The sequence below is a fragment of the Microtus pennsylvanicus genome, chromosome 4 (genome assembly GCF_037038515.1).
Source record: "Microtus pennsylvanicus isolate mMicPen1 chromosome 4, mMicPen1.hap1, whole genome shotgun sequence".
NCBI lineage: Eukaryota > Metazoa > Chordata > Mammalia > Rodentia > Cricetidae > Microtus > Microtus pennsylvanicus.
The window spans coordinates 74449123-74476539 of record NC_134582.1 but is presented as its reverse complement, the minus strand read 5'-3'; the positions used below and the strand labels follow the sequence as shown (position 1 = coordinate 74476539).

Sequence of the window (27417 nt, the reverse complement as noted above, 5' to 3'; positions counted from 1 at the left end):
CCCTGCCTACTTCTGAAGATGCAGTGCCCAGCACCTGCCCTGCCTACTTCTGAGGATGCAGTGCCCAGCCCCTGCCCTGCCTACTTCTGAGGATGCAGTGCCCAGCCCCTGCCCTGCCTACTTCTGAGGATGCAGTGCCCAGCACCTGCCCTGCCTACTTCTGAGGATGCAGTGCCCAGCCCCTGCCCTGCTTACTACTGAGGATGCAGTGCCCAGCCCCTGCCCTGCTTACTACTGAGGATGCAGTGCCCAGCACCTGCCCTGCGTACTTCTGAGGATGCAGTGCCCAGCCCCTGCCCTGCCTACTGAGGATGCAGTGCTCAGCACCTGCCCTGGTATTAATGTGGTCCAGACTTCATTCTGTTTACAGGATTGGGTTTAAAGTAATTAGGATTAATATCAGGCAAGTTGTTGGCATTTCGAAAGGACATGGGCATTCTGTGAGCTGGAATGTGTGAGGCAGCTATTATTCTGGGCTTCTGGGGTCTGCATACCCCGCTTACTCTTAGGAAGCAGCGAGGAAGTACTGTGTAGTGATCCCAGCACTTGGGTGGGAGATGATGAGTCCCAGGCCAGTCCTACCTATACAAATTTTAGGGTCGCCAGGGCTACACAGCAAGACCCATTTCAAAATAAAATAAGAAAGAATGCAAGTAATTTGGCAATGTACAGCTAGTGACAAGCTAAACCTACACTGAGTGTCTTGTACAAGGATAAAACCCCAAATACCTTTAAATGACAAAACACTCTGAAGCTTGTTGGAGTCACAAATATTAGAAAGTAAATATACAGTTGACGGATTCTTAGATCCACAAGTGTACAACTTATGGGAAACATGTTTTGCAGGGCTCCGGGAGCACCTGTCCTTTGGACAGTCACTGTCAATTCTGTAGAAACCTTGTGAAGCCATGATCCTTCTCCCCTTCAAAAAGATAGGAAGACAGAGTGCCTGCCCTTACTGACAAAATGTCTGGGTGTCCCCAAAGCTGCTTATCACAACAGAGATTGGGGTGAGGGGAGTGTGTGAGTCTAGGGTTCAGGGACATCTAGTGATCTTGTCTAATCCCCTCGGATGCTGGCCCTTCCTGGGTGGCGTCACCTTTTCCAGGAGCACTGCTTTGTCAGGTCCTGCCTGTTTCCTTATGACTTCTGAAATGCATGTCAATGTCTGTGTGGGTTAAATAGACAGGTGAAAGACCAACTGGAGAGACAGACGCTTGTGAGCTGCCACATGGGTGCTGGGAACTGAGGAACTGAACCCTGGTCCTCTGGAAGAGCACCCAGTGCTCTTAACCACTGAGCCAACTCTCCAGTTCCACGCCTGACAGTTTTTAAGTGTTCGAATTGCCAAGGTAACGGTCCTACTGTGCTTTATATTATTGAGTTCCTGATATGTAAATGTTATGGTACAGTGATAACTCATATCCTCCTGAGCACTGCTTGCGTGTATGTGTGTGTGCGCCCAATGCACCTGTGTGCTGTTATTTTGTGATCTAACAAATAAAGCTTGCCTGAAGATCAGAGGGTGGAGCTAAGCCACTAACCATCGAAGCCAGGCAGTGGTGGCTCACACCTTTGATCTCAGCACTCGGGATCTCATGCCTTTGATCCCAGTACTTGGGAGGCACACGCCTTTAATCCCAGCACTAGGGAGGTGGAGACAGCATCTCGCCTTTCAGTCTGATGATTTTGTAGAGGTCAAAACTTTAGTGGCTGGCTGCTTCTCTGATCTTTCAGCTTTCAACACCTAATATCTGACTCTGGGGTTTTACTATTGAGACCAATTAGATCCATGCTACATACCCAAGTACACACGCATGCATACATACATACAAACACACCTTTCTTACTCTGTATAACGATCCCTGCTGGCTGATACTTACCAGGTGGAATGCTGATATCTAGAAGGCATCACCCCAGAAGCCCTGAGTCCCTTCTCACATGCTCTATACAACAACTCCCAGCTCTGTGCCAGGCTGAGTGAGAGGCCTGGACTCTGTCCTTGGCCTCTGATGCTCAGAACCCAGACCCTCCTCCCCAGAGGGTGCGGTTCATCCCAAGCCACACTCACAGGTCATAGGAGAACTTCTTCTCCAGGCTAGTCTGGTTCCTCTGGAACTGGAAGATGTCCTGCTGCAGTCTGCCATAACTGCTCTGCAGAGCCTTCAGCTGGGCTAAGGCAAGGGGACAAATCACTCCACTGGTCTCTGTGTGGCTGTCCTGCCACTCAGACACACAAGACACAACAGTACCACACTCAGCACAAATGACATAGAGGGGAGTAGAAGGGGAGAGAGAGAAGAGCCCCTCCCCTGCCATCACGATGCCAACCATCTCTCCCACAGAAACCTGTTCCTCGATCCTACTTGAAATCTCTATTAAAATGTTTAACTATTAGACTTTGTACTTGTATGTGCACCACTGCGCATGTGCGGAGGTCAAAGGTCAACTTGTGAGACTCAGTTCTCTCCTTGGACTATGTGGCCTTGGGATCAAACTCGGGTCATCAGGCTAGGCAGCAAGCCTCTTTCCTGATGTGCCTCCTCGCCGGCCCTCATACGTGCTTTATATACGCAGCTCAAAATTAACTTTGCACAAGGATTTTGTGCTACACTATATTTTTAGGTGGTTAGTAAAGGTTTATTTTCAGTAAAATTATGATTAGGGCATAGTACACAAGGATTTTGTGCAGGTCAGACATAGGATTTTCCACGTGGTGGCGGAGGCTCGTACCTCAGGGATGCTCAGCTTGAGCATCCCTCATCCAATTTCGTTACTTGTTTGGTGGTGCGGACTGGACCTAAGGTCTCGTGAACACCAGGCAAGTGCCCCAAACTCAGCACACCCTCCCAGTATTTCCTAAAGAGTCATAAACCAAAGGGCTGAATTACGTCCATCACAACTTGCAATGTCACCGTAATAGTTTATAAGGACAGATAAGATTACATTAAGGATGGCTCGGTTACTCCTAACTTAAGATTATAGTGACAGAGCCAGGGGAGGCCATTGTGAGGCATTGGGACAGGGCCAGGCAGGCTTTCCCGTGAGGCAGCTGTTGGGCTGGCGGGAGGGGACTTACCTTTCAGGTCTCTGATGAGCTTCTCGCCTGTGGTGATGTTACTCACTAAAATCGCCTGCAAGGAAGACAAATGCCAAATCAGACAACTGATAAATGTGTGCCAAGAGATGAACACAGACAGGAACGTGTGCTGGGAGAGGAACACAGGAACGAGTGCCGGGAGAGGAACACAGGAACGCGTGCCCGGAGAGGAACACAGAAAAGCATGCCCGGAAAGGAACACAGGAATGCATGCCCGGAGAGGAACACAGGAACACGTGCCTGGAGAGGAACACAGGAACGCGTGCGGGAAATGCTTGCTTTGGGAGTAATCTGGCAATGGAGGGAAGTCCCCAGAAGGGTACTGGTAAAACTCTTCTACCACGGAGACAATTTCCTAGAGAAGTGTTTCTTTTACACGGGTATGGAGGGGTGGAGAATGAGAGACTAAGAAGGCCCACTCTAGGAATAGGACTTCCCCAGCCAAACTTCCTGCTGCTCTGGGCAAAAAAGCATGCATTTGCTAAACTGCATGGATGAATCTGTCCCAGACCCCACAATCTCTCTCCAAATATACATACAAATAATTCAGAAAGAATCCTCAACTGTCCATATTCACTGCAATCTGTCTCACAGCCAGGAGGTGAAGTGATCTTAGAGCCCATGAGTAGACAGACAGACACATGGTGTATTGCACGTGTATTACAGGTGTATTGCACGTGTATTACAGGTGTATTGCACGTGTATTACAGGTGTATTGCAGGTGTATTGATTGCATAGCCTTTAGGGAGATTCCAGTGCTGGGTGGTGGTGGCACACACCTTTAATCCCAGCATTTATTTGAGAGGTAGAGGCAGGTGGATCTCAGTGAGTTTGAGGACAACCTGGTCTACAAAGAGAGTCCCAAAACAACCAAGACTGTTACAGAGAAACCCTGTCTCGAAAAACCAAAAAGAAAAAAAGAGAAGATTCCAACACACATACAACGCAAATGAACCTCTAAGACTTGGGGTTAGGTGAAAGAATAGGCCACTCACAAAAGGAAATTTTTTGTTTGTCTGTTTTTATTTTTCAAAATTGAGTCTCTCTGTGTAGCCCTGGCTGTCCTAGAACAAGCTCTGTAGACCAAACTAGCCTCGAACTCACCGAGATCTGATCACCTCTGCCTCCCAAGTGCTGGGATAAAAGGTGTGCACCACCACCACCATCACCTGGCTATAAAAAACTGTTGCCTAGACTCCACTCACATGAGAAACCTCAAGCAGTGAAGCCCCAGGACAACCAAAGAAAGGTATTTTCCATTGCTGAGAGGGGAGGGGGACGGCCGTGTGGGGAAGTGTGACCTCCGTGACACAGAAGTCCAAAAGAAGTAAAAACAAAACCAGTTGCTTCTGCAGGTTTTATGACCTGTATGAAGTGCATGTGTTTCTTACAGAGCTGGCAGTGAGCAGACTGGGGTACCTCTCTTCGCAAACGCAGGAGGAGAATATGCTAGAACAGCTCTGAGGCAACTGGAATTTTCTACCCCATATGGTCTTACGGACTGCAGTTATCTCAGCCCTTCATGGAGTAAAGCAGCCCCAACACTGTGGGCAGAGGCGCACTGCATGCAGAGAGAGACAGCTGACAATACTGAAGTCTGATGTAAGGAACCCATTCTGCTGTGCTTTCTTGTTTACATTTCCCCACAATTTACACACACACCCACACACACACACACCCCTCTGCCACATTTATAAAAATTAAATCTTAAAGTAGGATGTTATGGTGCATAACTTTAATCCCAGCAGAGGCAGGCAAACATCTGTGAGTCTGAGACCAGGCAGGTCTATTCAGAGGTCTAGGGCAGCCAAGCTATTCACCTCCCATGGCTGTTTCCCAAACCTACAAACAACAAAGCCCCCTTCCACAGCATGTCTTCCCATGTGTCTCCAGGAAATGCCGGGAGCTATCAACAGGGCTCAGCAGCTATGGATGGGGCTAGTGGGAAGGCAGGCACAGGAAAGGGAGATGAAGGCCTCTGCAACAGACTTCTCTCCCCTTCCTTTCCTCCCTCAGGACTCAGCAGAGATGGGGATTCCTCTCTCCAGGGCACAGACACAGGAACCAGACTCATTTTCCTCAACAATAGTCACTGAAGCTAATAATATCTCTCTAGCTTTCCCGTCTGCCACGTCAGAGCTGGCCACAAACACTCTGGGCCACATTAGCACTGCAGAGGGGCCCGACCTCAGAACAGCAGACGCCCAGGTGGCCGGCCCACAGCCTGGGTGTCTCCTTTGGCGGCAGCTGAGCATGTCCTGCCTCCCCACGCATCCACACAGCGATTCGGGAACATCACACCAAGCTCAAGCATGAAGAGGGCCATTGACCGGGGTCTTTAGACTTCACTCCCAAAGTCCTCTTGTCCTGGAAACTGGGTGTGTTTCTGTCTCATTGGTTTGTCTTTTATGAGAGGGTATAGTGATATTCCATTTGTATTTTAATAAAGAAAGCTTGCCTGAAGATCAGAGAGTAAAACAGCTGCACCCATCAGCCTTACAGACCAGGCAGCGGTGGTGTACACCTTTAATCCCCGTAGCCACACTAGTTTATCATAGAAACCGGGCAGTAGTGGTGCACACCTTTAATCCCCGTAGCCACACTAGTTTATCATAGAAACCGGGCAGCGGTGGCGCACACCTTTAATCCCCGTAGCCACACTAGTTTATCATAGAAACCGGGCAGCGGTGGCGCACACCTTTAATCCCCGTAGCCACACTAGTTTATCATAGAAACCAGGCAGTAGTGGTGCACACCTTTAGTCCCAGAACTAGAGAGGAATATAAAACAGGAGGAGACAGCTCTCAGACAGTCTCAGTCTGAGATTCCTGGAGGCAGGATCACCATTTTCAGACTGAGATGGAGGTAAGAGCAAATGGATGGCTGTTTTGCTTTCCTGACCTTCAGGTTGAACTCTGACTTGATCTTTCACGGTGAGTTGTGTAGGGCTCTCTGTCACTGTGACATTGATCAGGGTTTCAGAAGACACTGGCAGGTCATTGTGATAAGGATCATGGAGAGGAGCTCACACCACGGTGACCAGGGTGACCAGACGGACACAGGAGGCAGGGACAAGGTAGTCCCGAGGCGCTTTCCTTGGGGAGTCGTGAGCAAACCGCATACTTCCAACATAACACAAGCCTAGCTTGGTGAACTGTGGGGTTTTACTGGGGGGGGGTCACAGCAACGGGAGTGAGGGGCTACTACAGGAGCATGGCTGACTCCGAGGCTCCTCACTGAAAATTCACCTCGGCATTCAGGAAAGCTGCACCTTGGAGCTCCCCTTGCAGGCCGCTCTATTAAAGACTCCCCCACAATTCCTTCTTGCCTGTGTAACCTCTGGAGGAAAAGTTTCATGGTGGTTCGAGCCTCCTCAGTGAGCTTCCTCGGTGTCTGAACACTCTGGCTCCCTCCAGGAGGGAGTGGTTCAATTGGAAAGAAACAGGCTCATCAGATGCCCCCAGCGACCTGTTTCTACAGCCTCCTGAAATAGCACTGCCAGCTGGGGCCAACCCCATGGTGCAGGCGCCTATGCGCGGCAATCCACAGCCAAACCACTGAACGCGCAGCAAAGGCTGCCCTCCTTTTCCACGGCTGCAGTCCAAAGAGGTTCCATAGGAGACCTGTAGACCTGTAGACCTAAGGCACCTCTGCCTGCAGATCCACCCTCCCCACATGAAAGCCTCTGGCCTTCACAACTACCCGATTCCTGCACCTCTATATAGCCAGTGTTCTGAACAGCAAGGAGCCGAATGGTGTCTCCCTCCTGACTATGGATGTTTTGTGAGGTTGGGGGGGGGGGGGGGACGACAAAGAGCCGGAAAAGCATGGCTGCTCTCTGACAAAAGGGCGTCCGCAGGCCAAGTGCACACAGGCTGGCTGCACCACACAACCAAAGCAACTCCTACCAGGATATCGTGTGCCTTTAAGGAGAGCAACATCTTCCATAGGAGATACAGCTGTGCACGGTCTGAGGGCGTCATACAGCTGTGCACGGTCTGAGGGCGTCATACAGCTGTGCACAGTCTGAGGGCGTCATACAGCGGTGCACAGTCTGAGGGCAGCCTTTGCTGCACGTTCGGTGGTCTGGCTGTGGATTGCCGCGCATAGGCGCCTGCACCATGGGGTTGGCCCCAGCTGGCAGTGCTATTTCAGGAGGCTGTAGAAACAGGCCCGCTGGGGGCATCTGATGAGCCTGTTTCTTTCCTTCACAACTGGGCTGGGCAGGAAGGCCCAGCCCATAACTCCAGTGGAGGACCAGGGTGTGCCACACCCATTCTGGGATCTATTCTCACCAGGTGTTTCAAGAGTGACCTGATTGGGGGGCAGGGGGAACACAACACACAACCACCTTTCTGTCCTGCTCACCTGACCTAGCCCCAGGGGCCTGTTATTTAACCCAATAGTCTAAACTCCAGGCCAAGTGGGCTTTCCTGATTTAACACACCCTTGGGAAGGGCCTCAGGCCTCCTCTCTGCACTGCAGCACCACCCTCTGCTCAGGACAGCCACCAGCAGTCCGCCATCCTGCCACAGCCGCTTCTAGTCCAGCAGGTTCTGCCAAGTGAAGTAGAGAAAGCAACACTTGTATGACACCCTCAGACCGTGCACCACTGTATGACGCTCTCAGACTGTGCACAGCTGTATGACACCCTCAGACCGTGCACCGCTGTATGACGCGCACTCAGACCGTGCACCGCTTTATGACGCCCTCAGACTGTGCACCACTGTATGACACCCTCAGACTGTGCACAGCTGTATGACACCCTCAGACCGTGCACCGCTGTATGACGCGCACTCAGACTGTGCACCGCTTTATGACGCCCTCAGACTGTGCACAGCTGTATGATGCCCTCAGACTGTGCACAGCTGTATGACACCCTCAGACTGTGCACAGCTGTATGACGCCCTCAGACCATGCACCGCTGTATGACGCCCTCAGACCGTGCACCGCTTTATGACGCCCTCAGAGTGTGCACAGCTGTATGATGCCCTCAGACTGTGCACAGCTATATGACGCCCTCAGACTGTGCACAGCTGTATGACGCCCTCAGACCGTGCACCGCTGTATGACGCCCTCAGACCGTGCACCACTTTATGACGCCCTCAGACCGTGCACAGCTGTATGACACCCTCAGACCGTGCACCACTGTATGACACCCTCAGACTGTGCACAGCTGTATGACACCCTCAGACTGTGCACAGCTGTATGACACCCTCAGACTGTGCACAGCTGTATGACACCCTCAGACTGTGCACAGCTGTATGACACCCTCAGACTGTGCACAGCTGTATGACACCCTCAGACTGTGCACAGCTGTATGATACCCTCAGACTGTGCACAGCTGTATGACACCCTCAGACTGTGCACCACTGTATGACACCCTCAGACTGTGCACAGCTGTATGACACCCTCAGACTGTGCACAGCTGTATGACACCCTCAGACTGTGCACCACTGTATGACACCCTCAGACTGTGCACAGCTGTATGACACCCTCAGACTGTGCACAGCTGTATGACACCCTCAGACTGTGCACAGCTGTATGACACCCTCAGACTGTGCACAGCTGTATGACGCCCTCAGACTGTGCACAGCTGTATGACACCCTCAGACTGTGCACCACTGTATGACACCCTCAGACTGTGCACAGCTGTATGACACCCTCAGACTGTGCACAGCTGTATGACACCCTCAGACTGTGCACAGCTGTATGACACCCTCAGACTGTGCACAGCTGTATGACACCCTCAGACTGTGCACAGCTGTCTGCTGGAGGACACCATGGGCCCATGTCAGTGTGTTCTCTGGGTACATGTGATCCTGCATAGCAAGGCCGGAACACTCAATTCCACTTTCCACACTCATTCCCAGTAAGGTTGTGATGCCAGCATCACATGGGTGAGTGGTTCCCCGCAGAAGCAAAGCTGTCTGAATCATGTTCTGCTCCTGTAAGCAACATTGTAAAACCGGTTTACCGCAGTGGACTCTGGTGGCGTCTGTATTTTGGTTTGTTTTTGGTTCCCTATCTAGGGCAAGTAGACATTTCAGTCCCCTCGGGACAGTGTCACACACAGGGAGAACCAGGACACTGTCAGCACCTCAGGGCTGAAAGTGAGGGTCTCCCTGCCAGAGGCCCAGTTCTTCCCCTACCTCCCCAGTGCTTGTTTTTTAAGAGGCGGGGCTCACACCCAGGCTCACAGCAGCTGTGCCTACGGGCATTTCTTTCTCTGAGCACAAAGCAATGTGCAGGCCTCTGTGGCTTCCTTTCCCTCGGGCTCAGAGATCTTTTCTTCCAGTCCTTTCTTTCCCTGGTTTCCCCACAGGAACTCTATTTCCATCACAATGGAAATGCACTCTAAGAAAGAACGCAGCAAAGACAACTGTCAAGGCAGACACAGCTGCCAGGATGCCACAGACAGACACTGACAGGGAAGCTATTTCTGACTAAGGTTTGGCAATCCACATGAGCGAATGGCAGAAGGTCCACATTTGTCCGACAGTTCTACCCAGTAGACAGGGATCTCCGCCTCTTGCCCTGCCCCAGACCCAAGACTGCAGAAGATCACTGGACCCCAAATCAGCCTTCTGACAGGAAGGTAACCTTGGGAGACAATGCAGAGCCTCACATGATGGAGGTGGGTCTTGTATCTTATCTGTTGCTTTCATTGGTTAACTAATAAAGAAAACTGCTTGGCCTGGTAGGACAGAAAATTAGGTAGGCAGGGTAGACAGAACAGAATGCTGGGAGAAAGAAGCCAAGTCAGGCAGTCACCATGATTCTCCCGCTCCAGACAGACACAGGTTAAGATCTTTCCTGGTAAGCCAGCTCGTGGTGCTACACAGAATATTAGAAATGGGTTAGACCAATATGTAAGAGCTAGCCAATAAGAGGCTGGAACTAATGGGCCAGGCAGTGTTTAAAAGAATACAGTTTCCATGTAATTATTTCGGGGCATAGGCTAGCCATGCGGGCAGCCGGGTGCCGGGAACATAGCCCGCCGCTCCTCACAACACTCACACACAAATGTTACAGGTTTCTGTCAATTAAAACCTCAAGCCCAGCTGCCTCTTAAATCTTTAGAAACATGTTTCAAACTGGGAATCTGAGGCAGGAGGATTGCTGTGAGTTTGAGACTAGCCTGGGCCACACAGTAAGTTTCAGGCCAGACTGCCTCCAAAAAATGGAACTAGAAAGTTCGTTAGCAGGCAAGAGGATTTCTGTGCCATCTCAGGGACCAGAGTGGCAGTCCCAGCAGTTGTGCTTGCTCCCAGCTCCAAGGTAGCAAGACAGGAGGACTGCCAAGCTTGTTATCTCCAACCTAACTGAGAAAACAAGCCCAGGACACAAGAGACCCTGCCTCAAAGATATAATCAGAGGAAGGCAACAGAAGAGGACACCCCAAGGCCTCTAGTGGCATCTACTCTGCACACACATGTACACATACCCTCACAGACAGATATATACGTGCAAATAAATAAATCTTAAAAAAAACAACAACAACAACAACAAAGCTCAAACTAACAAAAAAGGACCTTAGGCAAGCATGCAAGCATTCCGACCTCAGCTCAGGCACCCAGCACCTACATGAAAAGCCACACTGCGGCACAGACCTACAATCCCAGCTCGCAGGAGACAAACAGGAGGGCACCTGGGGTCTGCTGACCAGCTGGTCTAGCCAAGGCCAAGAGCCCCAAGCTCAGTGAGAGACCCTGTCTCAAAGCATAAGGTGGAGAGTGGGGGAGGGAGGCTGACATTAACCTCCGTTCTCCACGTGCACACATGTGCAGGTGCACTCACATGGACACACACGGGAACACGCACACGCAGAAGAAAGAACAGCATTTGAAAACATGACTACAATCAAATCCTTTGATAGTGCTCACACAGGCAGAGGTGTAGAGTCCTCCCTTGACAGCTGGCCAGCCTCCCCAGTCTGCTTACAATGGGTATGGAGGAAGTGACAGTTGACACAGAGGCACAGGATACTGTGAATGGGGTAGATGCACCTGTAAACTTCCTACCACTCTGGGGGTACCCACAGAACTCCTAAGGCTAATGAAAGCCCCTCTCCCATGTGCCTGGCATTCACAAGAGAGAGGCAAGGACGTGGAAAGCCAGAAGGAAGAAGGCCGCATTTCTCGGGGGAAGGGGGAGTAAGTTTCAGAAATGTGTCCCCAGGGGATCTCTGGAAGCTTGAGGACAGGCAGAAGGCTGTCCCTGGCGTCTACAGGGACAGGATCCTGGTGACTTTAAGACTTAAAAGTCCTTTAAGACTTCTGACCTTGATGTGGGCTTACTCTGTGGTCATTTGTTATGGCAGGACTAGCAGGTAAAGACAAAACCATCTTCTTGGCTGGGTGTGAGCTCCTGGCACCTGGCCAGCAGGAGGTCAAACAGGTGTGTGGGGGGGGCAACAGAGAGACAGGCAGAGAAGCAAGAAAGAGAGACGGAAGGTGGGCAAGGCCCAATTTTTTTTGTTGTTGTTTTTGTTTTTTGAGACAGGGTTTCTCTGTGGTTTTGGAGCCTGTCCTGGAACTAGCTCTTGTAGACCAGGCTGGTCTCGAACTCAGAGATTCGCCTGCCTCTGCCTCCCGAGTGCTGGGATTAAAGGCGTGAGCCACCACCGCCCGGCTAAAGATTCATTTATTATGTATACAACTTTCTGCCTCCATTTATACCCACACGCCAGAGGATGGTGCCAGATCTCTTTACAGATGGTTTGGAGCCACCATGTGGTTGCTGGGAATTGAACTCAGGACCTCTGGAAGAGCAGACAGTGCTCTTAACCACTGAGCCATCTCTCCAGCCCCTGTATAGATGTTTATATCACATGCATTTAATACTCAGGCCACCAAAGGTCATTGGAGGTTAAAGAGGCTGTGGCCACTTTAAGGAATGAACTAGATATGAACTCAACAAAGACCTCAAAGGAAAACTAACTACAAGAAGAATGCGAGAGGACCTGAGCAAATGCCTGAAAAACGAACATAAAAAGGCATTACTTTTGGGAGTGAGAGAGCTCAGCAATCTAAGCTAGAAGGCTAACCGTTAAAGTTCAGAGGCAGGGGAGAATGCAGAGACGAAGAAGGGGCAGGCACACCCAATTTTATAATTTATTATGATCCTCAAGTAGTATCTGGGTGCCTTGTGAAGGCTACAGATATGTTTTAAGTTTAAATTCCTGTGCTTAAGAGACCTAGAAAACAAAAATGCCTCTAACCTGTAAACCCCACTTGCGCAAGGACAGATACTTCCGGGAATGCTGGAGGCGGTTGTTCACGGTGCGTATTTCCACTCTGCAAACAAGGTTGTTTGCTAATTGCACGGGATGGGCTTGATCACACGCAGGCAGGAGGTACATCAGGATGTATGCTTGCCCCCAATTGGACAAAGGGAGGAAGTGTGTAGCCTTGTGGGTTTTACCTTTATAAGCAAGGGACACAAGGAATTAATTCACAGCCATTCAGTGGGAATCCCTGGTATGGACCTGGCCAGTGCCCATCATCCTGATCAGTAGTTAATAAAGCTCGATTCAAATTTGGCTCAAAAATTGTGTGGATAGCTGGGCGGTGGTGGCGCACGCCTTTAATCCCAGCACTCGGGAGGCAGAGGCAGGCGGATCTCTGTGAGTTCGAGACCAGCCTGGTCTACAGAGCTAGTTCCAGGACAGGCTCCAAAACCACAGAGAAACCCTGTCTCGAAAAACCAAAAAAAAAAAAAAAAAAAAATTGTGTGGATGATCTCATCCTTGCTGAGGGGCAGGGGGCAGTTAACAACCTGTAATCCCGCCATTTGGGAAGCAGAGGCAGGAGGACAGGAAGTTCTCAGGTGGCCTGGGATGCAAAGATCCTGTCTCTAAAATGTGGGTGGAGATTACAGTTGGGTCCTATTAAGCTTCTGGAGGGGTTGGTACCTCACACTTGCTCAAGGACCCCAAGCCCCACCCTCATTTGAATTCTAGGCAAGGCAGCAACCTTGGTGGGAGATATAAGGATGGGCAGTAAGGTCTAACCTGGTGCAGCTTCCACCAATGCCAGCAAGTTTGAATAAATAGAGTCTAGTTCAGGGGCTAACAGAAGGCTCAGCGATGAAAAGCAGAGAAGGCCTGGGTCTGGCATCCAGCAAATGCAGCACCTCACAACCATCTGGAACTCCAGCTCCAGGGGATCTAGGGCCCTCTTTTGGTTTCTGTAGATACCAGGCACATACCTGTAGCGTTTCCGTGTAGGAAAAACACTCATACACATATACTAAGTAAATCTTTAAAAATAGTTTAGTTCAACCTTGTTGTCATTCACTCATCACCCTGGCCTTCACTAGCTGGGCATGGCAGCGCGTGCACAGCTTTGATCCCAGCACTCAGGAGGCATAGGCAAGTGGATCTCTGAGTTCAAAGCTAGCCTGGTCCACCGAGTTCCAGGACAGCCAGGGCTACACAGAGAAACCCTATCTCAAAAACTAAAACACAAACAAACAAAACCATTCACTTAGGGAAATTCGAAAGGCTAAAAAGAGAGCGTTTGTTTATCTCCTTTTCAGTCTTGATGCCACAAAAGGCATGATCTCGGTCTGCAGTCTCCGGATAGGCAGCCACGGCACAGTGACCTGGGAACCAGACAATATGTGGGGGCACAGGAATGTGTGGGCAAGCCTCTTAACAAGAGCCCTAGGCAGTCTCTCGAGACAGCACGCACTGCTTTAAGTCTTTTCCCATGAGCTCTCAGGTAAGTTCAAACCCCACGGTGAGGCACAAACAGCAGCCAGCTTGATGAACTGACCTATACCCCAGCAGCTGACCAGCAAGCAGGGAGACTCTCAGGGGAGCAGGCACCGGCCAAGGGTGATCTCACCTTCCGTGACCCTCTCCTGCAGGGGAAATGCTTGGGACCACTCGTAGGTCAGGACCAAAGCTTCGCAGATTTTAGTATCTCTATCTACATAAGCTTGACATGTTCAGCACACCTCATCTGAAACAAGACATCGGAAACGTGCCCAAGTCCACACCTGTTTGAGTCAGGGGCTGAAAACGTCTCAGACTGTGGCACACTTCGGATATCACATTGTTAGAATTGGAGTGCCCAGCCCTATGCATATGTGCGACCCTCAAAGAGCAAGGGCGGAAAGCTAAGAACCTCCTGAGACCTACCCATGAGTCTGGCTTGTTTGTTTATGGAACATGACCCCCAAAGCCTAAGCCCAAATCAGCTTCCTTACCGATCACTCACACTTATGCCAGCCAGGACAGCCACTGACCGTATTTGACAATACTGTTTCTATTACTTAAAATTAAATCCCACCCGTTAGTCCCTTCAGCCACCATTCAGCCATTCGACAGCCTCACGTGGCTAGTGGCTACTGTGCTGCCGAGGACTGACAGACAATATAACCACCATTGAGAAAACTCCACCGCTGGGCGTGGCGCCTGAGCAAGATTCCCTCAGAAGACCCACGAAGAGACACTGAGGAACTGGACTGGGAGCTGGGCCCGGTTACCTCAGAAGGAGCAGGCATTTGGCCACGGAGGAAGGACTTCATCCCTGTCACACTGCCAGCTGGGCTGTCAGTCTCCAAAAGCACAGACATGAGGGGCTGTGAGTGTCTGGGCAGGGGGGGGGGGGGGGACAGGCAGACAGCCACACCACCCGCAGGTCCCCACCATCCAGTCACATAAGTGACTTTCTCACCCCACCAGTAAAGGAAGAATGTAGCTGGAAGCCAAGAGGAAGCTGGCCCTTGGAGCCATCCAGGGTCTAGATCTCACCCTGGGTGACGTCTGCAACAAAAGCAGGAACACTAAGGATGCTGAGGCAAAAGCACTGAGTTCAAGGCCAGCCTGGGCTACATAGTCAGGTCAAGGCCAGCCTGGGCTACATAGTCAGGTCAAGGCCAGCCTGGGAAACTTACTGGGACCCTATTCCAAAACTTAAAAAACATCTTTAAAAAATTGGAGCAGGGAGCAGATGAGAGGGCCTGGATTCAATCTCCGCTACTATGAGGAGAACAGGAAGAAGCCTGTGGAACCTGACTCTAGAGGTGATTAGACTGAGGGATGCCTAGACTGGTATGGGTTGTAGAGGGTAGACGGGGGGGGGGGGGGGGGGGGGGAGGTTGGGGGGGGTTGTTTCTATGGAAACTGACTAAGAGGAGACCACCATACTGAATGTGAGTACACCCTGCCACAAGCTGGGGCTGGGGTGGAATTAATTGGAAAAGAGGCAAGGCCTGCTTCCTGCTACTGAGCCGCTATCACACCTTAAGCACATCCAGGGGAACAGCAGAGCCCTCCCCGCACAGAGCCCTTCCTCCATGAAGCTGTTTCTCTGGGGCATTTGTCTCAGGGACCTGAGACCATAGCCCTCACACTCGCCTCCTTCCAACCAACCAGCCACGGCCAGGGAGGGAGAGACCCCAAGTGGCCGTGGCTTTGGTGTACTTTGGTGTGGAAGCCACTAATGCTGTCCACTGTCTTAGACGTGAATAAACAGTTTAGTCACATAAAAAAAGAAAAACCAAGTGGGCTTAGGAGGTCAATGAACAGGAGGCATTTGTTCAGCTGGTCTAAGGTGCAGCTGACAGCCCATTTGCCGATCCCCTTTTGCTGATGGGGTTAGAGAGCAATGCTTTCTGTGTGACGTTCTCGGTTTTGTTTTGTTTGCCTAAAAGTATATTTCATATTTAATTTGCATTTGTCTCTCCCTGTAGAGCTTTTTTGTTTTCTCTCCTTCCAATTTTGCATTTATACCTTCCATTCAGAAATCTTTGAGGGCACTGGGTTTTTGTTTTCTGGACTGATGGTATTTTTTTAGATCTTACGGAGACTAGTTCTTGACACGCATGTTCAGTATCCTTGGTTTCTAGGCTGCCTCTAATCTGTGTATGAGATGCCTGAAGACACAAAATATCTGTCTATGGCAAGTATTTGGCACGGCCTGGAGAAAAGAAAGGGGTGAACGCCAGCAGGAGATTCCACTCTGCTCACTCCCCCACTGCTGACAGCTGCACCAGTGAGCTCACTCAACCCCACCCGGAACACGGCCACATGGCCAGGTAAGTGTCACTCAGAAGAGGGCGGTGGGGACAGCGGCCTTGCCTTCTCATCCTGGTGCAGCCTGTGAACGTTCTCCATCTGGAAGCTGTGGCTGGACTGGATCCTGTCGAGCTGTTCCCGCTGCTTCTGCAGTTCACCCTGGAACTCATTCTTCTTCAGCTCCACAGCGCCCCTCTCTGCGGCGGCCCGGCGCACCCGGCCTTCCAGCTCCACGATGCGTGTCTACAAGGAAATCACAGGCCCGAAGGTCCATGTCACAGAGATACTGCCAGCTCCCTCAGCAAAGGCCTCACAGTACCAAAGCTTGGAGCCCAACGATGACCAGAACAAGGGAAGGTGTGTGTGGAAGCTTTACCCAGAGGACACAAGGTGGGGGGACTTGCTAAAATACTTTAATGAGACACGTGCCAGAGGCAGCCAATCACCAATGCATCTAGGGGAAGACTGAGCCTACCCTCTGAAGGACTAGACAGGGCAGAGCAAAAGCAACACGCGTGTCCTAGAGGGCAGGAGGCCTCAGAGGTGATGGAGGAAGGTCATTGGTTAATTAAATAAAGAAACTGCTTGCCCTGATAGGTTAGAACATAGGTGGGTGGAGTAAACAGAACAGAATGCTGGGAGGAAGAGGAAGTGAGCTCAGAGATGCCATGCTCCCCTCTCCCGGGCAGATGCAATAGCTCTGCTCTCTGAGGCAGACGCACGCGATGAAGCAAGCCACCAGGTCAGACATGCTGAATCTTTCCCGGTAAGATCGGTGCTACACAATTTATTAGAGAGGGGTTGATCGGGATATCAGAATTAGCCAGTAAGGGCTAGAGCTAATGGGCCAAGCAGTGTTTAAATGAATACAATTTGTGTGTTGTTATTTTGGGGGCATAAGCTAGCCAGGCGGCCGGGGTGCTAGGGACGCAGCCCTGCTGCTCCTATTACTACACAGAGGAGCTCAAGTCTGTCAAGGAGACACTTTGTCATTGTTTAATGTGTGTCTTAGGTAGGTTTCTGTTGCTATGACAGACATGACCACAGGCACCCTGGGGAGGACATGGACTATTGGCTAACATGTTCCAATCATAGTCCATCGCTGAGGGAAGTCAGGGCAGGAGCCTGAGGCAGGAACTGAAGCAGAGACCATAGGAATGTTGCTTACTGGTTTGCTCCTCTTGGCTTGTCTGGCTGCTTTCTTTCTGCACAACTTTGGTCTACCTGCCCTGGGACTCCTCTCTCCTACCAACATGTGTATCACCACACACTGGGATGGCGCACCCACATCAACCACTAATTAGAAAATGCCCACAGGCCTGCCTACGGACCCATCTTACAGAATGCAGTGTGAACTGTAACTCAACAGTCACAGAGTGCAGAATGCGGTGTGAACTGTAACTCAACAGTCACAGAGTGCAGAATGCGGTGTGAACTGTAACTCAACAGTCACAGAGTGCAGAATGCAGTGTGAACTGTAACTCAACAGTCACAGAATGCGGTGTGAACTGTAACTCAACAGTCACAGAGTGCAGAATGCGGTGTGAACTGTAACTCAACAGTCACAGAGTGCAGAATGCGGTGTGAACTGTAACTCAACAGTCACAGAGGGCAGAATGCGGTGTGAACTGTAACTCAACAGTCACAGAGGGCAGAATGCGGTGTGAACTGTAACTCAACAGTCACAGAGGGCAGAATGCGGTGTGAACTGTAACTCAACAGTCACAGAGGGCAGAATGCGGTGTGAACTGTAACTCAACAGTCACAGAGTGCAGAATGTGGTGTGAACTGTAACTCAACAGTCACAGAGTAAGCAGTCCTGGGCTAGGGAGGGGGTTGGGACCTAAAATACCATTAGTGTGGGCTACAGGAACCAAGGAATTGACTGACAATGAACAGGGAGCACGTGGTGCTGTCACCCAGCGACTTTAAACATCACACGGCTTCCATGCATTCTAAATAGACACGATACCTGGAGTTCCATGCTTCTTGAGCTCGCGAGCCAGTAGTTGAAGCCCAGCACAATGACGCAGGCCACCAGGGCAGCCATGATAAGGGGTGGAGACTTCATGCTGCGACGCCCATTTCCCAATCCCATCATCTTAAAACCAGGGCTGAGGATCTGCCAAATAAAAACACATTAAGTTTCCACACTAAGACAACTGTCCCCAAAGCAGACCACAGGCAGGCCACCGTGAGGGAGCACTGACTCGCGTACTGTGACACGTGGGCCCTTTTTGTGCAGAACATGTACCAGTGCCCACAGTCACAGGTCTACATGCCCGAATGGTGAGGCCAGGGCTCCGGGCTGAGGCTCGTGGATTGGCGCCATTCAGGGACCCAGGCAAAACAAGCTGGAGTCCTCAGCATGGCACCGTACCTCTTGAACCCTGAATTGCTCATCTGTATAATGGGTGCAGCGCAGCCCTCAATGTCTGGTATGACCTGAGATTGCTCACGTTTGCAAACAGGAATAGCAAACCCTGTGTCCACATCTGTGAGAAATCTGACATCTTCGGGCTATCCAGAGAGTGGGGAAAGCTTTGGTCATATACCCCCACATCATATCTGTCACCCCAATAAAGCCTCCGGAAGCAAAGCAGGAACACCATGCTGGAAGTGAGTGTGAGCTGTTCCAAGTCACAACATGTGCAATGTCGCCGCTCAACAGGAAGCAGAGAGTACTTGTCCCTCCCAGGAGCAGGGATGGGAGTCAGATATGCAGTCAGGCTGAAATGGGGTGGGAAGCATGAGCCTGAAATCCCCATGAAACCGGGAGCCAAGATACACCTTTCCTTAAGCAGATCCATGGCTTCCATCCAGAGCTTTGGTTACGGTGACACAGAAGTGGCTCGTCCAAAGGGGACAGCTAGTGACAGACCCCAAGTCTGCTCTCTCCTGTACCCATTCCTCTACTGGCTGTTCTCCTTTGGCTCCACTGTCCACTGAGGCAGAGCTGATAGACATCACCAGTGGGCAGCTTGTGAGTGTGACTGCAGCAGACTGTCTAGCCAACAACTCCAAGAGAAAGAAACGCCTCACTGTGGTCTAGAGCATGACTGCCGGGGAAGACATGCCAACTGCAAAGCCAGGGACGACCCAGCGTACTGCTGGGAACAAGGGTCTCAGGTAGGGAAGCAGCTTCATGGAGGGGGAGAGGCAAGGCTGACCAGCAGGGCCAGCAGCCAGCTGAATGACTGAGTGACCGGCAGGGCCAGCAGGCTGAGCGGCTACACTGGACGAGGACTGCAGGCAGGATTCTCACTTTTCCTTGACCCACTTTATAGACTATAAAATCTAAACCGTCTAAACTCTGCAAACCTCCTCCTCCAGACCTCCCTGTGGTGACCATAAGAACTGTTTGTTTCTGTGTTAAAAGTCTATGTCTTTGGTGGTGGGGTTGGGAGAACAGTTCTGTGGTGTAGACCAGGCTGGCCTTGAACTATCTGGCCTCCAGTCCCAGTCTCCCACCTGCTGCCACCACAGAGGGGTAAACCGCTCCATGAATCAGGAAAGCCATGGGCAAATCTGTGGATTCTCATGGCTTTACTGTGTTTTAAAGTTTTAACCAACTTGTTAAGTTAATATTTGCTTAAAAGATAATTTTGTCTAAGACTCTGTAGCTCAGGCTGACTTTGAACCCTTAGTGATCCTCCTGCTCCAGCCCCCGAGTACTGGGATTGCAGGCATCAGCAGCCACTATTCTATGCCTAATTTTTTCCCCTTGTTTTGGAAATTAGAAAAGATCCTGAGGATGTGGCTCAGTGCAGCCTGTGTTTAGCGCAAACAAGGCCCTGGGTTAGAATCTCAGCACCAAGTGGACGATGGGACTAGAGACCTTCGTTTAAAGGTGTTTGGTTGTTGTTTGTTTGGATATGGTCTCTCTCTATGTAGCGCTAGCTGTCCTGGAACTCACTATGTAGGCCAGGCTTGAACTCAAAGAGATACAATTGCCTTTGTCTTGCAAGTGCTGGGATTTAAGGTGTATGATACCACACCTGGCTAAGAAAGGGAGGGAGGGAGAGAAGGAGGGAGGGACAGAAGGAGAGAGGGAGGGAAGAAGGGAGGGGGAGAGAGGGACACTGGCACATCCAACACTTATTAAGTATTTCTCATTTTAAAAACTTTCCATTTTTAGGCCAGGTGGTGGTGCACATCTTTAATCCCATCACTCAGGAGGCAGAGGCAGGCGGATCTCTGTGAGTTCGAGGCCAGCCTGGTCTACAAGAGCTAGTGCCAGGACAGACTCCAAAGCTACAAAACTAAAAACTAAAAAAAAACTTTTTTGCACAGATTTTTAATAAAAAGCCAAATACATTTAAACAACAAATGAGAGGAACCTGGATAGCCATGCTGGCCTTACAGTCAGGGTTCTGGTCATCTGGGAGGAGGAGCCAACTGAGAGAACCACCTCCTCCAGACTGGCTGGTGAGCAAGGCTGAGGTGCATTTTCTTGGTTAGGAATTGATGTGGAGGGCCCAGCTCACTGTGCGCAGTACCACCTCTGGGCAAGCGGTCCTGGGTTGTATTCAAAAAGCAAACTGACCAAGTCATGGAAAGCAAGCCAGTAAAGGGTATCCCAACATGGTCTCTGCCTCAGTTCCTGCAACCTGGCTTCCTCCAAGGATGAACTGGAACCTGGAAGTCAAATAATCCCTTTCCTCCCCAGGTTGCTTTCGGCCACAGTGTTTTCACTTGAACAGAAACCTGCCTGGGGTACGAAGTCACTGAAGCAGAAATAACACAGCTTCTGCAAACAGGGTTGGGGCCACACCTCTGTCCCTAACCACAGGCTGGGCTCCACCTAAACCCAGACAGCAAGCTGCACAGCAGAGCAGCTGGTTCAAAAATCACCCTGATGAGTTCTCTACTCCCTGCACAGCAGCAGCAAGGTCTTCGAAGGCTGGGACCACCACGCTGCTGAGTTTAAAAACCAGACTTGTCTCAAACTGCTTCTGAGTCAGAGATCAGCAAACACAGTCCCGGGCCGCAGCTGGCATTGCCTGTAAACTCAGCTTGACTGATAGGGTTATCCTCTATAGATGTTTTCCAAGCATAGGACGGAAGTGAATGGTTAAATCAGAGACCTCTGAATAGGACCATTGTGGAGTTTAAACATTAACAATCTTTAAACAGCGACAAACTTCCTCTAATAGAGTCGTAAGGTCATGTCCACCAAGTCTGGCTAACTTCCTCCATAAAGTCATCAGGAAGTCCAAAGGCTGCGGTCCTCTCACTTCTCACACCCAGAGATAAACAGCAACAGTAAACCGCGGTCCCTCCAATTCTGGACGTCTATATTGTTTCTAGAAAGTGAAAAAAGGACTTGGTGGGTGGGTCACGCCTGGCACCCCAGCTCTCAGGAGGATGAGGCAGGAGGGCAATCTCCAGGCTAGCCTGAGCTCCACAGAAAGACTCTGGGCGAAGCAGCCCCACCCGGTGCGCATAGGAAAGTTTCAGCCAGCACAGTAATGACTTTCCTGCCCTGTGTTTACAACGGCTGTACCGCAAGGTAGTTAACACTACCAGCAAGGTAGATAACACTACTGTGCCTGGCAGTCATCCTTAGTGCCAGCATCCTGACAGTGCTAAAGCTAAGTCCCCCAGGGAACAGACTGCTCACAACACCCGCAGTGCTAACCCGGTGTACGCAGCCTTCCCATTCACTTCTTACAGAAGAGTAACATGCCATGGCTCTGTCTAAAGCAGCTTTCTCGCCTAAAGCTGGTCTCTGCATTGATCAAATTCCCTGCACAAGCGTAGGCAAAGCTAACATGTCCACCAGAATGTGCCCAGAGCAGCCCTGTCTCTGCAGGACCTGGCAAAAGTGATGTGGGGGGAGTGAGTGGGGGGGGGGGGGGCGTGGTAAGGAATAACCTCAATACCAGCAGCAGAGAGAAGCAGAAAACACCAGGTCTCCAGTTCTGCTGCCAGGACATCAGACCAATCATTTGACTAGAGTAACAAACTCCTGCCACTGCTAAGAAGTCAGCAAGACAACAATATTTTAAAACTGGAAACAGCCAATGACCCATCTTGAAGTCTCAGCCTCCCAAATTGAGTTTCCCAAGGACTACAGCCCTGGCCAGTACTGTGCAGAGAAGAATCACCAGCAAGGGGAAAATCATAGTGTTAACCTAGAAAACAAAACCACAGCATACAAACTGTAGAGTGCAAAGGCTACAGAACAGGCAGTAGAGTATGTTTCTGGTTTTGCTGGAAAATGAAAACAACTTAAGGATATCCAGGGCCTGAATATGGTTTCCTGTCCTATACGCGGGAAATGCATAAAAGCCAGGACCCCGACATGCTGTAGGCTGTAGGACCGTTCCCCCACTGTTCTGATTTTGTTTTTCTACAAAAGCAAAATGGTGAAAAGAAGTACGATGCAAGAGAGATAAAACTCTGGCCAGACTGAGAGCGCATCTGGGGCATGCCACACGTCCCTGTTTAATCCACTCTGAGAGCTGCATCTGGAGCATGCCACACCTCCCTGTTTAATCCACTCTGAGAGCTGCATCTGGGGCATGCCACACCTCCCTGTTTAATCCACTCTGAGAGCTGCATCTGGAGCATGCCACACCTCCCTGTTTAATCCACTCTGAGAGCTGCATCTGGGGCATGCCACACCTCCCTGTTTAATCCACTCTGAGAGCTGCATCTGGGGCATGCCACACCTTACTGTTTAATGCAACCATTATGTCACATGCGCACCAGGAAGTGGAAACGCAGGTCCTCTCCACAAGGGTGCCTTGGGCTGGGCACCACCACCAGAAGAACAAGGTAGTAGGGGAAGGTCTCCAAAGAGACATAGGGAAGATTCTGCCATCTGAGTCAGGTAATTTGCAGGCCATTCTGTAGGGTTGACCCTGGTGTCCTGGTTTGGTTTCTACCACAACCAAAAACAGCCTGGGGAGGAAAAGGTTTGACTCATACAGTTCCCACATCACAGAGGGATGTGAGGGCAAGAACTCAGGGCAGGAACTGATGCAGAGACCATGAGGGAACGCTGCTCTCTATTGGCTCTCTGTGGTTTGCTCAGCCTGCTTTCTAATACCATAGGGACCACCTGCCCCCCTCCGCCCCCCCTCCACAGTGGCCTTCCTTCATCAATCTTTAATTAAGCAAATGCACCACGGACATGCCCACAGGCCAGATGACCCTAGCTTGTACCAAACTTATTAAAAACAAAACAAAAAAAACCCAAACTAGCCAGCTCGCCTGGAGACTGTTGCCCAAGGCGGTTAAGAAACCTAAAGAGAATATCAAGGAAACCAGTCCCCTTCAAGAAAATGTTTAACCACGAAAGTACAGAGAGGAGAGAGTGCTGGCCCGGCCTCGTGGGGCTCAGACGTTGAGAACTGTCTAAGCAGAAGACCAGCTGTCTCCTTTGGGACACTACATCCCAGAGGCTGTGAGAGGTGCGGCAGTGAGCTGGAGAGGAGAAACACTCCTCATCCAGTCGCAGGGGAGCGTTGCAGCGGAGTGGAGTGCTGCATTACATCTGCATACAGTGGACACCAAGAAGTCGTCCTTCATTGATTCTCACCAGCTGGGTTATGAGATCATAAAACACTGACAGTATTCGGACACGTGGGAGCACAAATCTCCGTTCTCCCACAGGCATGTCCCCGTCACCTTTCCAACTCTCTAGCTGGCCCGTACACAGTGGGGTACGTGGCGGATTTGAGCTACAGGAAACCTTACAGGAATAGCAAGCACTTAGGATGGCGTGAAAGGCACAAGTGAAACACAAGCGACACAAAGATAGGTCAGGCAGGCAAGGCACAGGCTCTGCACAGGAGCCACACGCAACGTCAAAGCCCTCAGGATAGAAGCAGACCGCACAGGAAATGAATCCTGAACTAAGTGAAAGAATTGAAGCATGGTTCTCTACCGACATTACAGCAACCGCAGCTAAAATAAAACCTGAGTCTTCAGAAATACCGTGAGGACAATCAGCACATTTATTTATATAGAAGTAGAAACACATACAGGAGAGCCGGCTTTGGAGAGGAAAACGATCAGGCCGTGGCATAAGCTGCCGTCTCGTGTAACTGTCATTATGTGCGCATCTGTGTGCCAGGCGCTCAGATCTCGGTCAGGCTGCGTCCTGTTAAAGCAACACCTGGCGAAGCTCGAGAAAGTCACTCTGGAGAATCGGGAACACCTGAAACCTTCAAGCCAAGTCTCTCCCCCAAATAATCACACTTCAAAAACCTAGGAAGCAAACTGGCCTGAGACATTGTGAGAAGGTTTTCAGGTGTGAAACTGTCAAAGAATTTTTAGTGTTTAATACCTCTTGACGTTTCTAAGATTGAAGCTAAAGCCTGGGTGCGTGCTATGCATGTTTATATGTTGATGTGCACAGATGTTTGTCGATGTGCACGCATGTTCATATGTTGGTGTGCACATACATGAGGGAGGATGCCCCGCCACATCCAGCATCTTCCTCTACAGATCTCTACTGCGCTGTTTGAGCCAGGGCCTTTCATGGAGTCCCCTGGGCCCTGGTCGACCACACCAGGGGCCTCTGTCCTGTCTACCCAGCTGGGAATGCAGTCCTGCACTGACACTTTTGCACACACACCCCTAGCCATTTCCCCAGCAGGACAGGAAAGGCATCTGAAGGCCACACCTCCTACATTTATTTTTTCCCTTTCCCAAACAAGAAATGCCTTTTTTAAAAAAAAGAAACTACAGATGTTATTTTTCATGTTAGGTCCTAAAGTAAAAGAATCTTTAATTTTTTTTTAAAGAAAAAAGTGACAACCATGTAAAGAAATTTGAGGGTAAAACATAGGGCTCACGGGATTCCTTTCCCCTCGGCACCCCAGGATTCCCAGGGGCTGCTCCTCAGGCCCCTGCTTCCAGCAAACTCCCTTTCCCAGCCCTCCAAACCGCCCCTCACAGGCCTTGTTCCCAGGTCCTGTCTTTCACAGGACACTGCAGGCCTTCCCTGCTGAGGTGGCCATGGAAACACACAAAAAGAGCTCACACTCTTTGTGCCCTAGGCCTAAAAACAAACAAATGTAAACCCTTCCCATCCCCCTCCAATCACCAGCTGAGAGTCACCAGTAATTACAAAGCAGATGGACTTCAAGGCCCAACAGCCAGAACAGGTCACAGGGTCCCGTCACCCCCCCCCCCCACAGGCTCCCTGCAAGCAACATTTGTTATTTTTGTACAAAATTCATTCATTTAAATGTGCAAAATATAAAAGTCATTCCCCAAGAGGAAGAATTAGGCCTGAAAAACAACATAATTTCTTTCCGTGTTTTAAGACTTCAACTTATCATTCACTAACACTTTCAGGCGGGTCCACCCTGACAAGATTGTCTACAGCCAACTGGCTACCGTTTTCTGTTTGCGAGGGAAAATGATTCCTGCCTGTAGTGAGGGGACCAGCTCTCGAAGTCAGGAGTTGCAGTGTGCTAACTCAGAACCAACAGTACCGCTGGTGGCTTCCCAGCCCCCAGCCCTCACCTTCAGAAACACAACTGTCAAATCTGACCCAAGCTGTCCGCAATTCATTCAGTCACGGTCACTCATTCCATCACTGCTGAACAAACAGTTCATAAAACGTGTGCATTTTACTCCGCTTCTAAAGAACCTTCCTCAGTATGGAAAAGGGGGGATGGAGGCTGAGACCCCTAACCAGACAAAGAAAGCCTCAAACCTTGAAAGTTTAACACACACTTCGAATGCGACACCTGGAAACAGCTAGCCCGTAGTGACTTCCCCAAACTCACCACTCTAAAAATGCTAGAAAGAACTCATCAAAACTGGCATTGTTTCCCAACCTTGTCTTACATCTTTAAAGTAATTGCCAACATTTTTAAATACAGCGTAGAAAGCGTATCAAAACCCCAGCGAGCGCTTCTAGAACAGAGCAAAAGTAGTTCGGTAGTTCCACCCCGGCAAGAAGCATCCCAGGCAGCCGGCTGCAGCTGCCTGTGCCTGGCGATCCGGGGACCACTAGCAGGGTTTGCTGGGGAAGAAGCAGAAGGGGGAAACTAAGAGAGGAGAGGAAAGACCGGAGGAGGACAGAGACCGGAGGAGGACAGAGAGAGAGAGAAGAGAAGGAAGTAGAGACATAAGAGGGAGGCGAAGGGGGAGGTGACCCTGAGCCGAGGAGGATGAGGCGGGAGCGGAGAGGGTGCGAGCGAGCAGGGCGGCCCACGTTGCATCCTGCGGGAGAGGCGCGGCGCTCACCTGCGGGGCTGCGGGGTACCTGGTCCGGTAGCCGTGCGAGCGAGCGAGGAAGCTAGGAAGCGAGTGAGCGCGTTCTCCGCCAAGGCGCCCCGGGCGGGCGGGCACTTCCGGCCGAGCTGCAGCCCAGGCCCCAGCCCCGCGGCGCCGCCCTCCTCCGCCTGCTCCCCGCCCTGTGCGAGCGCCAGTGCGCTCAATCCTCCAGAACAGAACAATCGCCTCCCGCCCCCACACCGCAAACGGGTAAAACCTCCGAGGTAGCCGCGAAGCAGGATTTTGTCTTTCAGGAAAGGTCTCACCGTGCAGTCCAGGCTGACCTGGAGCTCGCTGAGTGGACCATGCTGGCCTCGAACTCCTGGAGCCCCTCCTTCCTCTGCCTCCGAATTCTTAACTCTGGCAGCATTTACCAGTTATTGGGGTGCACGGTTCTGAGTTCTGACTCTGAACACTGGTATCATTCGCATGGTTTTTTGTTGTTGCTGTTGTCGTCGTAGTCATTTTGTTTTGGTTGGTTGTTTTGTTGTTATTTTCTTTTTTTGCCCCCCCCCCAAGGGTTTCTCTGTGTAGTCCTGGAACTTGATTTGTAGACCAGGTTGGCCTCGAACTCACAGAGATCTGCCTACCTCTGCCTCCAGAGTACTGGGATTCTTTTGTACGTTTTTGAGCCTCCGTTTCTTAATACATTGCTGCCGCGCACCCCGCCCCTGTGTCTGCGCTCTGTGCGCTGGCACCCAGTTCCCGAGCTTCGGGCAAGGGGCTGGAGGTTAAAATACACAAACACACAGACAGAGAGACTGCAACACGGGTCATCCTTGAATTCCCCAAGAATGCCCCCTTTATTGTGTTCAGGGGCAGATTATATAGAGATAGCCACGCCCCAGCCAAACCCGCCAGAAACCACTCTCCTGCCATCAGGAACTCCTGAAGGTCCAGTGCTCAGAGCAGCTGTAGGCAATCAGATCAGGGGATTTCAAGAAATTTAGAATCTGGGGTCTCACTGCTCCCAATACATGGCTAGGGCTGAAAACAATTGAAGAAGACTCTCTTCCCAGTATTCCTGTCTGGGTAAAGAAGC

General features: G+C 50.8%; 1 protein-coding gene across 1 annotated transcript in view; it reads right to left on the bottom strand.

Annotated features, from left to right (window-relative positions):
* Golm1 (golgi membrane protein 1) overlaps window positions 1-26479 on the bottom strand; it is a 40579-nt gene extending 14100 nt beyond the window's left edge. The window contains exons 1-5 of the mRNA XM_075969421.1: window positions 26346-26479; window positions 18103-18252; window positions 16194-16373; window positions 3080-3134; window positions 2072-2174 (exon numbers count right to left, since the gene is read on the bottom strand). Coding sequence (XP_075825536.1) covers window positions 2072-2174; window positions 3080-3134; window positions 16194-16373; window positions 18103-18231 — 467 coding nt within the window. The 5' untranslated portion in view covers window positions 18232-18252; window positions 26346-26479. The remainder of the gene's footprint in view (window positions 1-2071; window positions 2175-3079; window positions 3135-16193; window positions 16374-18102; window positions 18253-26345) is intronic.
* Between the last annotated feature and the right edge of the window lie 938 nt (window positions 26480-27417).